This window comes from Manihot esculenta, chromosome 15 (assembly GCF_001659605.2).
Source record: "Manihot esculenta cultivar AM560-2 chromosome 15, M.esculenta_v8, whole genome shotgun sequence".
Taxonomy (NCBI): domain Eukaryota; kingdom Viridiplantae; phylum Streptophyta; class Magnoliopsida; order Malpighiales; family Euphorbiaceae; genus Manihot; species Manihot esculenta.
In genome coordinates, this window is record NC_035175.2 from 27,212,101 (window position 1) to 27,228,598 (window position 16,498).

General features: G+C 35.8%; 1 protein-coding gene across 1 annotated transcript; it reads right to left on the reverse strand.

Annotated features, from left to right (window-relative positions):
• Positions 1–12,264: 12,264 nt before the first annotated feature.
• Positions 12,265–13,563, reverse strand: LOC110602652. The gene is made up of 2 exons (XM_021740223.2): positions 13,250–13,563; positions 12,265–13,159 (listed from the first exon to the last, which is right to left on the reverse strand). The coding sequence occupies exons 1-2, from the start codon at positions 13,464–13,466 to the stop codon at positions 12,372–12,374; spliced, it is 1,005 nt and encodes a 334-aa protein (XP_021595915.1). The 5' UTR covers positions 13,467–13,563; the 3' UTR covers positions 12,265–12,371.
• Positions 13,564–16,498: the final 2,935 nt, after the last annotated feature.

The following is a 16,498-nucleotide window of genomic DNA, read 5'->3' on the forward strand; positions in this document are numbered from 1 at the left end:
AGCAGTTGTGGAGTCAGTCCAGCGTCAGCCAGATGTGAGTAGAACTAAACTAATCTTTTATTTTACGAAATTCAAATGCCTAAAGCATGTTCATGCATCATGTTTATATGTAATAGGTTGATTGCACTAGTTACACGAATATGACGCATTGCATTATTTACTGTTGATGTGGATGGACCAAGGCGACCCCAATAGCCCTAGCTATGTTATGATAATGAAGTCCTGAGGAGCCCCTTGAGGGCCGGGCATAATGAAGTCCTGAGGAGCCTGAAGGGCCGGGCATAATGAAGTCCTGAGGAGCCCGAAGGGCCGGGCACCATGTTATGTTACAGTCAGAGGGAGTTTTGGTGGTCATGTCCAATCCGTTATATGAATTGTTTGTGCTGTGACGCATTTCATGAAAGCATGTAATTAATGAACTGTTTTCTTTGTTTCTACTCACTGGGCTTTTTAGCTCACCCCTCTCTCCTAACCCCAGTTTTGCAGGTCAGAGGTAGGCCAGGAAGACGTCAAGGGTAAAAGTCTTGTAATAGTATTAGATTAGTGTTTTAGTGTGGACATGTATTGTAATTAAGAGAATGTATTGTAAAGTTAAGCAGAGTTATGTTTATGGATTAGAACTGTGCTTGGCCCTAAGTTTTGGTTAGTCCCTTTTTAGTACATGATGTATGTTATGTCAGATGTTGAGTTGTGTTGAACTGAACTTGTGGCATTGTTTACCACGTTAGAGTATATGATGAGGACCCTAGTGGAGGTCTTATGTTTGTGGTCTTGATGCATGCACAGGTTAGCTTGTAGTTCTTTGGATGTGACTCCGGCTTGATGTATGTTATGTTGACCCAGCTAGAGTTTTGTTGAGAGTTCTAGTATGGGGTTCTTTTATGTTTTCAGTTATGTTGCATACAGGTCAAGCTCGGTATTTACATCAGATGGTTAAGTTTTTATGTTAAAGTTTTGATCATGTATGGGATTTGACCAGGTGATAGGATGTATGTTTGGCTTGCTACGAGTCCCGGCGGCCTTAAGCCGATCTGGATCCTAGCGCCTGTAGCGGTTTGGGCCGTTACAGAGGGGTATCGGTTTCCGGGTCGTTACACTCCCGTGCCATGTGTCCCTCTTGCCCACATCTGAAGCAGGCTGTGGTCCCAAACCGACACACTCCCTTGTGTAGCTTGCCACACCTCAAACACTCTGCACCATCTGAACCCGAGCTCGAGCCACCACCGAGTCCCAGACCTGATTTTAACCTGTTCCAGAACTTATTCTTCTTTGAGTTTTTAGTGGTACTACTCCACCTCTTATTGCCTGAAGCTGCTGCACTAAGAGAAGAGGGATCTAATCTTCCCCCGCCTGGGGTCTTGGAACCCGAAGACTGTGCCACTGATTGCTTAACTATCCCCTAAATGATGGCACTAGCCTCCATCTTCCGTGCTGCATCCACTATAGTGTGGAAGCTCTCCCTCTTCGCTGCAAGAATCAAGGAGGAATACCTAGAGTGGAGTCTCATGGTATACCTCTTTGCCTTCTTCTGATCCGTATCATAGGTCTGCTCCACAAATGGCAACAGCTCCAAAAACCTGTCTGTGAACTCATCCACACTCATCTCCTCGGTCTGCCTCAACTGTTCAAACTCAATTATCTTCAATTCCCTTGAGCTATCAGGGAAAGCCCACCCTGCAAATTCATTAGCAAATTCATCCTAGGTCAAACTGTCCAACCTTGGGTCCACATACTTTTTAAATCACTCACGGGCCTTTTTGCATTTGAGTGTGAACCCCGCCATCTGAATGGCCCTACTGTCATCTGCCCCTAACTCATCTGTAATCATCTTAACTCTCTTCAAGTACTCAAACGGATCATCTCCCGTCTTGAACTTGGGAGCATCCAGCTTCAAATAGTCTATCATCTTAACTCTGTTCCCTCTAGATGAGCTAGGTTTAGGTACTTGGACTTCAGGAGCTACAGGTTCAGGGGGTGGTGGAGGAGGTGCGACATTCCCTTGATCAGGGTTTGTTACGTTTGGATAGAAAGGTGAGGGTGGATACATCGGGTATTGGGGGTATGGTGGATAGAAAGGAGGGTAAGGCATGAAAGAGGGATAAGAGTTAAAGCTGGGGTAATCCGATGTACCTCCCATCGAATACCCGGGGCCCTGTGGGAAGGATTGATACTGGGGTGGTTGGACAAACCCCGAGGCCTGAGTGCCTCCTTGAGATTCTCCCATGCCCTCTTTAAACATGCTTACACCCAAACTTCCATCCCTTCTCTGGTCAACATCCATTTCATCCCCCTCAGTTGACACTCCTCCCTGAATTGCTCCTCTTCTGCTTGTATCAAAAGACCTTCTAGGGTCCCTTGACACTCTCTCCCTGCTAGATCTGCAAGACATTGCCCTCGGCAATGCAGGGGGACGGGCATCCATGCCCTCATTTTCTGATGGGACTCCAGTCAATCGTGCAGACCGACGAGTGCCTCGCATCTCGCTTATTGAAAAACAGCACACATCACATAAAACATTAGCATCATATGGTTCATGTGGAAACACATGAACCCGCATCACACATAACATATCATCAATACACATACATAAAATCATGGCATTTCACATCATCATTCAAGACAGGACTCCACATCCTATCCTAGTGGACATGATTTTCCTATTGTGCTTGCCCTTCTAGAACATCTATGAGCCCGACACTCTCTAGGTCCGACCATATGAACCTAGGGCTCTGACACCAATCTGTAATGACCCGAAATCGGACCACTACCGGCGCTAGGATCCAGATCGACTTAAGGTCGCCGGGACCCGTAGCAAGCCTAACATACAACCTGTCATACCTGATAATCCCATACATGATCATACATTTACATAAAAATTTTAACCTTTTTCATTCACCAAGCTTAACCTGTGCATGCATCAAAACCATAACATAAACCCCACATAAGCGCCCTCATCAAATGCTCTAGTGGGACATTATATCATACATCAAGCTTGGTCTAACATTTCTTGACATTAAACCTTACATAAGGATCATGTATCAAAAGGGATTCTCATACATTAGGGCCAAGCACAATACTAATCCTCAATACAAATTTATACAATATCTTACAATACATTACATTACATAATCTTTCATGTCCACAACTAACTATTACAAACACTATACTTTTACTCTTGATGACTTCCTTGCCTATCTCGAACCTACAAACCTGGGGGTTAAGGGAAAGGGGTGAGCTACTAGAGCCCAGTGAGCAGAATAGTAAAATAATATATTAAAACATATGCTTTCATGGAATGCATCACATCACAAACAAATCACATCAAGGATGGACTTGTCACCAATAGCCCTCTACACATTCCAATGGTGCTAGGGGTGTAGAATGGGCCTCACTGGTCTTTCTCTTAACATAACATAACATAACATAACATTCCAATGTGCCAGGGGTGTAGAATGGGCCTCACTGGTCTTTCTCTTACATCGTGCCAGGGGCGTAGAATGGGTCTCACTGGTCTTCCATACCGTATCATCGTCATTATAACATACCAAGGGCTAATGGGTCATCCAACATCCATCCACATCAACATCAAAGTATGCAATGCAACATATTCGTGAATTCTAATGCAAACAACCTAGTATATATCATGACATTCGTGATGCATGAACATGCTTAAAATTTATTTGCTTTGAAACATAAAGATCCATTCTACTCACCTCAGGCCGACTCTGAACTGACTGAAAAGTAGCTATCTCACTGCTGGGGTCCTCGGTTCCTCGGGTCCGAACCTACACAGGTGGACTCAAATGAGGGACCAAACATATACTAACATAACTCTGAACAACTCCCCAAAAACCCCTTAAAACATCACAAAACATTCATAGAAAACATGCAAAGGAAGGCTGAACAGGGCACTTTCGGCGGCAGGTTCGACGGCTGAAAGTCTCTCCAGAGCCGAAAGCCATGCACCTTCGGCGGCACCTTCGGCGGCCAAAGGTTCCTTCCAGATTCGAAACTCATGCATGTTTGGCGGCACCTTCGGCGGCCGAAACTGCCCTCCAGAGCCGAAAGTCCAAACTTTCGGGGGCAAGCTTAGGCAGCCAAAAGTGCCACCACAGGCAGGTTCGGCGGCCGAAAGTGCCTTCGGCTGTCGAACCTGAGTTCTTCCAGAAATGGCAAAACTTAGCCCTTATGCACATTTAGCCTCCCAAACCTTCCAAAACATGCACAACACACTCAAAACATGCATAAACATGTTCACAAGTATATAGGGGTCTCAAACTATCCTATATCCCAACAAACATCAACATGGCAACAAACAATAACATACATTTATCCTTAAACTAATATAACCCTAACATTTTACAACTAAGGTAACCATGCATCAAAGCTTCCTAAAACCCCTCAAAACTTGTTAAAATCATAAAAGAAGGGTAGGATCTACTCTTACCTCTTGAAAAATGAGAGGGGAGACGATCCAAACTTGGAGATGGGAGAAATCGAGCTCCAGGGTCTCCAAGCTTCAAAACTTCGTTCTTTGCTTGAAAATCTTCAAAACCAAGTTAAAAACTCATGGAAATCATGAGAAACTTGAAGGAAGGACACAAGATCGACAAGGGATGGCGGAGACTCACCTTGGCCGAAAATGGGGAGAAAAAACTTGCCCATTTTGGACAGGGGACCCCTTTATAGGTGGCTGCCCAGACCACTTTTGGGGGCCTAACGTGCCTCCGCATGCACCCCATGTTCGGCGGCCGAACATGAGGTTCAGCGGTCGAACCTGGGCTCTTCCTTCATTCTCATTCTTTTCCTTTCTTTAAAACTTTAACTCAAAATTAACCATAAAAAACATGAAAAACATTTTATAAAAACATATTTTAGCCTTCTAGAGGTTTCCGACATCCGAGATTCCACCGGAAAATAGGAATTCTTATGCCGGGGTCAGCCGGGTATTACAAATTATTTCTCCAAGAAACAATTACTTAATCCTTACCTTACGAGAAACTCTACTTAATCCTTACCTTACGAGGAAACTCTATTGAGTAAGAATTGGTACAATACTCAAAGCTAGGTGGTCTTAATGTTAGGTTTATGGTGGACAAATTCGATAACCGATATTTGGAGGTCTACACAAAAGTAGAAATGGATCTTATAGTACAAGACTTAAGCTTAAACCTCAGTTTAGGTTATGTCTGAAGTTACCAAATCAACTATGGGCAGGGTTCAATAAAGTCACAAGTGTTATGACTTGTGTTTATATGTTTTGATTATTACCTTTGATGTTTTTGTGATATAGGCTTATGTTGAGAGAGTTTTTTAAAACTTTTGAAATTTCACCTTCCTCATGCTTTTATGCACTTTTAATTAGTATTAAAACTACTCCATTGGAAAATGTAGTGATTTTCTTGTTGTTTTGAAATTATTTGGGATGAAATTTTGTGGTTTGGACAGCAAATAACACAACATAGGCATGTTTTCACGTATGTTGATTGGAAAACATAGCTTAGAGGACCAAAACACAAGGGAGTTAGGCACATGTTCTTTAGTACCCAAATTTTAAGATATGATCTTTTTGTTTCCAAAAGTATTCCTATCCCTAACTTAAAGTGTTTAGCTTCATCCTTAATTTTTCTCATTTTGGAATGTGATTTTAAGATGTAAAGTATAAACATGTGATGTCTATATTTAATGGAATTGTTCCATTGTTTCTAAGTTTTTATCATGCTTTTATGCTCAATAGTATTATGTTTAATGTATGAATCACATAATGGATGATCATAGATTCTAAGAGACCAATGTGATTGCTTTCCTTGTTGTGCTTTGTAGAATGTAATAGTAAGTAGCTTATTATTTCATTTTTGTAGGATTATATTATAAATATTAAATAATAATTTCCTTAGGTTGTAAATTTATTCATATAAGAGCCTTAGAGCTCTTTTTATATGTAATTTCACTGTGGTATGCTAAGTTATAAATGTAATGAAATTAAGCAGTTGCAAGGAAAAGAAGGCCAATGAGACATTAATGTATATCAGTGGGAGCAATAACATAAAGCTTTTAAGAGTTGAAGACTTCTTTAAATGTTATCTTAGATGGATGTTAACCTAGGAAAATCCCTTTACTCTAGTCCTTACAGCTGGATTAGGGTCCATAGAAAAGTTTATAATCATGCCTTTTACATTATATATGGATGAGTATGAGATATGCATGTAAAATGGTTAATATGTAAGGTGAGACTTAATAGTAATTAACTCGACCAAATAAATCTTCCAACTAAATGATTAAATTAATTGCCTCTCTGATATAGGACTGATTAGACTCTATAAGGAGTTTTAATCAATAAAGTTTGATTAAGACGAAATAATAGAAACGAGAGATTAGAAGCCGAAAAGTTTTATTGAATTTTTGAACAGTTGAAAAGTATTTCAAATAGTCAAGGAAGACTATTTATAATAGAAAAAACTGTAATATGCAAAATTATAAAAATATAAAAAAAAATTAAATGCAAAATTAACCCCCTAAACGGTGGAATTTTCACCTCAAACTTTGTAACAAGTCTTTGGCCCTTGTTATATTTTTAAAAGTCGTGTATCTCGAAATTTCTTTTTCAAAAAACTATCGTGAGTCTCTATTGGATGTCAGAAAGTTAGATTCGATCTAAATCTACCGTAAGGTTAATTGCTCCGTATCACTCTTCGTTAGAACAATTACTTAAGGAGTTTAAAATGATTGTATTGTTGTCTAATAGATAGTCATAGGGATGGCATAATTGGTTTAGAAGATCTCTTTGAAGCACTTATTAAGCATGAGATGTTATGGGTCTATAGGTTCTCAAACGGCTAGGAATGGATATGCTTTCGGTCATTGGAATTCAAATCTACATATATACTCACTTAGCGTAATTTAACTATGTAACGACCCGGAAACCGGACTGCTACCGGCGCTAGGATCCAGATCGGCATAAGGCTGTCGGGACCCGTAGCAAACCTAACATATATCCTGTATACCTATTAAATCCCATACATGATCAAACATATACATAAAACTTTAAACTTATTCTTTCATTTACCAAGCTCAACCTGTGCATGCACAACTCATAAACATAAAACCCCACACTGGAGCCCTCATCAAATGCTCCAATGGGACAACATCTCATACATTAAGCTTGATTTACATAAACATCATTAAAACTTTTCATTAAAAAGATCATGCGAAAAAGGGATTAACTTTACATACTAGGGTCAAGCACAACTCTAAACCTCAATATACATCATTACATTACAATACATTACTATGCTTTACATTACAATGTCTTTTTTATGTCCACATCTAGCTATTACATAAAACATTACTTTACTCTTGTTGACTTCCTGATCTATCCCGTACCTGCAAACCTGGGGGATTAAGGGAATGGAGTGAGCTACTAGAGCCCAGTGAGCAGAATAATAAAACATTATATTTAAAGTTCATGCTTTAATGAAATGCATCACATCACAAACAAATCACATTAAGGATAAACTTGTCACCAATAGCCCTCTACATTTCCATTAGTGCCAGAATGTAGAATGGGTCATGGTCTTTCTCTTACATAACATATCATAACATTCCAATGTGTCAGGGACGTAGAATGGGTCTTCCTGGACTTCCATACCGTATTATCATCATATCATATCATACCATACGAGGGCTAATGGATCACTCAATGTTCATCCACATCAACAACATAATATGCAATGCAATATATTCGTGAATTCTAATGCAAACAACCTAATATATCTCATGGCATTCATGATGCGTGATTCATGCTAAAACTTTTATTATTTGCTTTGAAACGTAAAGAGTCATTCTACTCACCTCAGGCTAGCTCTGACAAGACACTGAAGCAGCTATCTCACTGCTGGGGTCCTCGGTTCCTCGGGTCCGAACCTACACAGGTGGACTCAAATGAGGGACCAAACATACATGAACATGACTCTAACATACTCCCCAAAAACCCCCTAAAACACCTTAAAACAATCATAGAAAACATGCAAAGGAAGGCTGAATAGGGCACTTTCGGCGGCAGGTTCGGCGGCCGAAACTCATACATGTTCGGCGGCACCTTCGGAGGCCGAATCTCCCCTCTAGAGCCGAAAGTCCACTTTCGGGGGCAGGGTTCGGCAGCCGAAAGCTTGCCTCCACAAGCAAGTTCGGCGGCCGAAAGTCCCTTCGGCTGCCGAACCTGAGTTCTTCCAAAGTGGCAGAACTCAGCCATTCAATGCACATTTGCCTTCCAAACCAATCCAACATGCATTTAGCTATTCTACAATATGCATACACAAGCAAATAAGCATTTAGGGGTCTCAAACTATCCTAAACCCCAACACAAACACATAAGGCAACTCAAACAACATACATTACCCAAAAACTCAACATTTGCCCTAACAACAAACAACTAACTTACACATGCATTTCTACCCCATAAACTTTCATAAAACTTGTTTAAAACATGAAATGAGCTAAGGATCTACCCTTACCTCTTGAAGATCGAGAGGGGAGGCGATCTAAACTTGGAGATGGGAGAAATCTAGCTCCTTGGGTCTCCAAGCTCTAAAACGTGATCTTAGCTCCAAAACTCTTCAAAACCAAGTTAGAACTCGTTAAAACTTGAAAGATTTGAGGAAAATCATCAAAACCAACCATAGGAGAGCATGGACTCACCGTTGGCCGAAAATAGGGGAGAAAGCTCGCCCGTTTTTTGCCATAGGGCCTTTTATAGGGGCTGGCCAGACCACCTTCGGAAGCCTAAAGTGCCTCCAAAACTCATGCAAGTTCGGCGGCCGAACCTGGGCCACTTTCGGAAGCCTAACTTGCCCCCCCAAACTATCCCATGTTCGGCGGCCAAACTTGAGGTTCGGCGGCCGAACCTGGGCCACTTTCGGAAGCCTAACTTGCCCCCCAAAACTATCCCATGTTCGGCGGCCGAACTTGAGGTTCGGCGGCCGAACCTGGAAATGCCTCCATGGTCGTTTTCATTCAAAACTCCTTTTCTTTCTTACTTAAAACCTTAAAATACTTTAAAACATTTTATGAAAACATAATTTTACCCTTCTAGAGGTTTCCGACATCCGAGATTCCACCAGACGGTAGGAATTCCGATACCGGAGTCTAGCCGGATATTACAAACTAATAAAAGATGGGTAAAGAATTGATGTATTTAATGTCTTGAGCATTAGGGAACATGAAAGGATTGAGTCTCATTTGAGATGTGAAAAGTTAGAGTTGCTTACTCATAAACTATTACAAGTCCAAGAATTGATGTGATTGAAGGCTAATCATATGAGATATGGTTATGGATTTAATCATATGAGATATGTTATGGATTTTATACCTTTTTCTTATTGAAGGGGCACCAAAAGGAGGAATAATGACACTTTCAGAGAGTGGCACGATAACAACTTGTAATTTATGCGTTATATACTTGCCTAAGTAAGCAAATGAATGGCTAAAGGAAGCATGTGAATATTTTGAAAGTATCAAAACCTTGCTTCAAATAAAAGAGTGGTACTCTGGACAAGATTGATTTACTAGACATGGGATGTCAAAGTAGTTGTTCATGGTAAGGCATTGGAGTGAATAAACTTTGGGGATTCTTGCTCAATCTAATTAAGTCTTGGAATATTGGCTAATTTCACTCCATAGATGGATTTTATCCATTAATCAATATTGAATTATTTGTGCATGTCTATAGTAGGATTTTACATGAAAAAAATGAAGCATATATATATATATATATATAAAGTTCGGATTAAAATAAATTATGAAAAAATTGACGAATGATATATTTAAGTTTATATAGTTATGCCAAACAGTACCCTTAAACTTGTTTATTTGCATAAGTGGCATATTTAATATTTTTTATTTTTATTTTTATTTTTATTTTTAAATTATATTTTCATATATAATAATGTCACTAATAATATATCTATAATAAATGTAATTTATTATTATTACTATTACAATTTGTATATGACTTTTTAATTTTCTATTATTACGATAGCACTTCACTTTTTAATATTCTATAACTTTTTTAATATATTATATTAATTATATTAAAATAAAAATTTTAATATATATTTTATTTTAATTTTTAATAATAAATAAACTGTAAAAAAAATATTATAACCAACATTATTAATTAATTGATACTATATATTTTGCATCTCTTATGTAAATAATAATAAATATACGATAGAGTGCTCTTATTATGTGGGACATATTTATAATTTTTTTTATATATTTATAATTTTATTTTTATATAAAATAATAATTAATATATATATATTAAATACAATTTATTATTTTTATCATTATGATTTATTATTTTTTATTTTTTATATAATGAGTGCAATTTATTATATTAATTGTTATTAATTTTTTACTACTTTTAATATAATATATTATTAATATTATAATAAAATTTTTATTATATTTTACTCTTAAAAAAATTAAATTATATATATATATATATATATATATATATATATATATATATATAAGTCTATAATAAAATATCATGTAAAAAATTTTTAACATCTCACAATGGTGTCAGTTTATTAATTTGACAATTTTTTAAAATTATATTTAACATAATCTAATTAATTAATATTATATATATTTTTTAACGTGAATAATTATATAGAATAAATATATAATCGATTAAAATTATTATATAAAAATATTAATTATAATAAACATAAAATAATTAAAAATTAATAAAATTAATTACATAAAATATTATTAAACTAAAATTTATAAAAAAAATAAATAATAAAATATAATAAAATTAAAATAGTCTTTCTAATACTCTAAATAAAGTATTACAAACTTTGAATAATTAAGTTATTAAACTTTTGAATTAATATAATTTATTATATTAATAATTATAATAACGTAACCTTTATGTATTTTTTCTATATAAAATCCAATAGTATAACCTCCATTTCATATAATTCTTCACATAGCTCCATATCCTTCATTTTCAAATAACTCCCGTTTTAAATTTTTTTTTTATTATTGTTATCTCTTCATCTGTTGTGAGATGCATAACTACACAATTTTTATTGGCCAACTCAACCCTCTTAAATAAAAAAAAGTTGAAAGAGAGTCATTCAAATATTAGGATTATTTAATTCAAATTATTCTCCTCCTCCACTGCTGCCACCGTTGTTGTCATGGCTATCCACCGCTCTTAAAACTTAATAAACTTTATTTTCTTCAAAAAGTATAGTTTCTTGAATAGAATCTGATAACCTCCGGATCTTTCCTAGCCCAGAAATAAGGTCGGATTCAAAAAATGGCCACAGGTCCAAAACCCAAACCCATCAGATCATACGCTCAAAAGACGGCTCGACTTCACGAGCCTGGGCCAGCAACCCAGGGCAATCCGGATCAGATACGAGCACAAGCCTAACACTATAGACATGGGGGACAGGAAAAAAAGGGATCTCTCTCCTCTTCTTCTGCTTCTTCTTCTTTTTCAGGGCCTCCATATTCTTTCTCTAAAACTCGGGTCTATCCATGGAATATTATATTACAAGACTGACTCGGGCGTCGGAGGGTCTCCACCAGGGACATCCCCGGTAGACCCCTGATCATTTTTCCCTATTTTGCACGTCCCTTCGTCAAAAAAAATATTGTGAGACCCATCTGATGGGCTCGTATGATGGATTAAGAAGTCAGATCTATCATGGAGCAGGAGGGGGAAAAGATTTATCAGAATCTATTATTGGATATTAATAATATATGATAGTAAATATTAAAATTTTTAATTTTTTTGATGTAATTAAATTTATTGATTTTATTGATGTATGACTTTGTATTTAATTAATATTTGAGATTTTTAAATTTCTTATTTTAAAATTGAAAATAATACATATTAGTTAGATTTTTAATTCTCTTATGAATTATGTTTTTTGTTTTATGGCAATAGATCATATATTTAATCAACAGTGTTTTTCTTATATTATTTTAAGTTCTAAGAAATAAAATAAAATATTATGATTTATTCTTCATCAAATCATTTCAAGTTTTAAATCTAAATATAAAAGAGAAAATATTTTACTCATTTTAATAAACAGAATAAATTCATATAAAAAAATATATTATTTTATAAAATAATTTTATATTATTATATATAATAATAATATAATACACATTATGTTCGGGCAAACAACCAGTGAATATATATGATTGTGGAATTTCATGAAATGAAATACACCATGTAGATATCAAAACAATGACTTCAACATAATTTCCAAATGCATAAAAAACACCATTACTTATTTAACTAGAAGCTGCTAGCTTCTATTATTCTGTACTTATTTCTTTGGCATCTACTTCCTGCAAACAATTCCATATCCTGCAGACGCCCCGCGGGTGCAGTCCAAGGTGCCAAAATCTATTATCGATGAGGTCTTTTGTTCTGTGCCGCCTTCAGAGAAGATGCAAGATTCGCATTTTGCAGAGAGAAGCGACGGGGTTTTGTATTTCTCTTCGTCTCCCAAAATTGGCATTGCCACACCAGGCTTTGCTGAGTTCTCAAAATCAGGCCTGTAAGTCCTGCCCAACACTCCATCAACCATAGGGGACAGTTTAAAGAATCTAAATTGCACCTCCAAATGGGCAAAGCAGTCGTTAGCAGGTACTTGGTACTTATGGACTCTGTCATCTTCTTTAGTCACTGGCACCACATTGACCAAAATCTCTGCAATATCTTTCAAGGTGATTATGACACTGTTCTTGCTTGATACTCTCTCTACTTTGACATCTTTCTGTGGGGAGTACCAGATGGAGAGGGAGCCTTCAGGAATGACTAAATCTTGCCCATTGTAGGTGAATTTTAGATGGTCAACTTCCCCATCCCAAGTTGCTGCTTTTGTGGCCTCAAGGGAGAAGGTGTAAGAGTTGAACAAGATGCCCAGGGCTTGAATCCAAGTGAAGTCCCGGGTTCTGCCTGCTGGCCTATGGCCAATGAAGCGTCCATTAATATGGAGATTGGAATCTGATACCAAGTTGAAATTCTCATTGCTCTTGCCGTGGAAATAGAAAACAACACCATCACCACCAATAAAACGTGGGTCATAGCATGCCGATCCTGGGGTGTTACAATCTGGTTTGCGACCTGAAAGTATCAAACACATATGTTTCACTGTATTAGTTCAATGTAATGATCCCCAATAATCTGAAATGAAAGAATAGTTAGCTAGCTTACGTTTGCACTCGGGCTTGCAATGTGGATTGTTACAGTTGACATAGCAAACTTTAGCCTTGGGGTTTTCTGAGGAAGTGCTGGGACATTCATCAGGGCACTTCACATACTTCCCATAACATCGGGTTCCCGGGTTGCTGCACCAGAAATTTTCTGTTGCTGCATTTGCCTGTATAATAACTAAAATGAAGGCGAGAAGACTGATAAATAAGATCTTCATACTTCTCTTTAATTAACGATAGACGAAAGGAGAAAAGGAAGAAGCCCGATTGATGCCTGAATTCACCTTCTGCTGGTGCTATATATAGAATTCTCCAAGCAGACATACTTCTGAAACTGATTTCTATTTTTCATTTTTAAAGGAGTTTATTTAAGCTTGTGATTTAATCTAATTTCAGCTTATATTGGAAGCATGAACATGGGCTGAATTGGTTCTCATTTCCATATGCATTGCTTTCTATGAAAGGGAAGCCCAGAGGTGATGCAAGGAGAAGCAATTTGGAATCAAATTTCACTTTTATTTCCATAATTGATGCCGAAAGTATCTATAAACAAAAGTAGCTGGCAGAGGGCCATGAACCAACAAGCAAGTAATATGAAATTAGACAAGAATTTAATTTATTTTTTTTATTTAAAAAAAAGAATTCATTTTTTTAATTTACAAAATTTTTATTTTTAAATAAAATGAATCATGCATGATTTTACGAAATGAATAATGTCAAATGGGTATGAAAATTTAATTTAAATAATTTATTTTTCTTATGTTGAAAGAATTTATTTTTCAATTAAAAAATTTCATTGAAAAAAATAAAATTATGCATAATTATATAAAACTTCAATTGAATTATTTTTCTTGTCTAAACAGCAATATTTTTTATAAGTATATTTATTTTATTAAGTAATAAAATAATTAAGTAAAATGCGAAAATTATTAATATTAATTCTGTAAATAATTAATTAAAAGATATGATCTTTTAGAAAATTATTTAGTATTAATTTGAATCAAATTATCAAAATTGATATATACATGCTAATTTAATGAGGTTTAGATAAGTGAAAATTTTTATTTTGATTGAGTTTAAATTGATTTATCAAATGAGATTTTATGATTTTCATTTGGATTAACAATAATTTTATGCTTTGAATATATATAAAATTCAAATTCAGTCTAAGCAAATTTTGTCTTAGATGAATACTTGATTTTACACCCACTGCAGTGTGATCTTCAGGGCGTCCCTTGACATAGGATTGCCATTGGGCTTTTGTAATGATCATTAGCTTATATGATAATTGATAATTATTAGGGTTGGTTCAGATTATCCTGCAGAAAGCTTTGGGCAAGAATTTGAATTTTATCATTTCAAAAATATAGTATTCTCAATTTATAGAAGGATGCACAGGTTATTAAATGTGATAGTAGGCTTGGTGCTGTCTACCTCTTGAACTTTGCCCCAAATGAGTTCATTTTCCTTGTTTTTGTAAAATTGTATGTAGTTAATTCTGGAAATGGTTAGAAAGATTGTTCTTTTTATTTGATAGTCTTTGTATTTGTTGGAGAAGTGGAATCCAACCTCCTTAAAAGGTGAAGAAATGTATATTTAATAAAGTGAAGTGTCCGATTTAAATTGTCTAAGGGCATTCTGGTGAAAGTTATCACATCAACCTCAATTAAACTTTGTTATAGAGGCCAAACACTCTTACTACACGTAGATTTGAATAAGTTCTGTAAAAAATTTCAATAGCGGTATCAAAATCTAATGGTTTCACATTTCATGAAAATTTAAAGTTTAAAAATTTCTCACTAATACTGTTGAGGCTTTTGAGATTCAAAAAGAATACAAACTCAAGCCCGTTGTGACTTGAGGGGAGCGTTGGAGAAGTGGAATCCCACATCGGTAAAAAGAAGAAGAAATAAGGCTAATCCAAATTGTCTAAAAGCATTTTAGAGAAAAACTATCACACTAAACTCAATTAAATTTTATTACGGAATCCAACGCTCTCACCACGTTCAAACTTGAATAAGCCCATCATTAAATTTAAATAGTGAAATACAAATTTGAGATCCATTAAAGATTTAGGAATTTCAAACTTAAAGTATGAAAATATATGGAAAGAGTATTAAGACTTTAGATGTTATTTAAGGCAAGGAGTACTCTAGTAATAAATTTGATGAATTCTCAAAGGTAAAATATTATATCTCAATAAATTTATGAAGAACAACATAGCGTAAGAAGTGTCTTAAATGAGGAATTTGTGCTGTGTTGAACACTATACAAATTATAATGAACTGTAGACACTTTGTCAATTCTATCACAAAGATTACAACACAGCGTCACATCTTCTAGTTAGATTTGATGAAACAAGATAATAGATATTTCGTCAAGAGTTTTAATTAATATTATTTGATTAAGACGAAATTCAGAAAGGCTAAAAACCAAAATTCTTTATAAAATTTTCAAAAATTCAAAAGTTCTCCAAACAGTCAATAAAAGACTATTTATAATAGCAAAAAATTATAATGTGAAAATTTTACGAAAAAAATTTCAAAAAATAATGAAAATGTAAAATTGATCCCCATAAACGATAGAATTTGGGTCTCGGCGATAGGTTTGTAGTCTTTCGTCGCATTTCTGAAAATCGTCCATCTCGAAATTCTCTTTTCGAAAAGCTACTGTAGACCTTCAATGGACATTAAGCAGAAATTAAGCCATTTTCTTCATCCAAGAATAATTGTTTCGTATCATTTAATGTAAATCAAATTCCATTAAGTATATGAAATATACGATCATCAAACACAAAATCTTAAAGAAGCTAAGGTTTGAGATTTTAGAAGTAAATTTTGCGTATCGTAAAGGAGGTTCTTTTCATAAAATAAAGCATTATTTTAGCGGAGAAGTTATTATTCCTAGGATGAGGGTTTCTACGAGAAAGTGACAAGGTAAATGATGACTATCGGGCTTTGGATACCCAGGTTATGGCCGAGCCCCATATTAAAAAGGTCAGGTCGTAACTATATTAAAGTCCAATACACAGGTTTGCTCCCCACTGCACATTCCAGGACTCGCTCAGACGAACCAGACAGGGCTCAGGCCCACGTGTAGAGAGCTCAACCCAATCGACTTGATAGACCCGCAGGGTAGCAGACCCCTAAATATCCGAGATCATGTCCACATGGCGCCGGATAAAATTAAATGACTGCCTAATGATGGGAAATGATACAGTATATCCATACATATGGCCTAACATGACAAT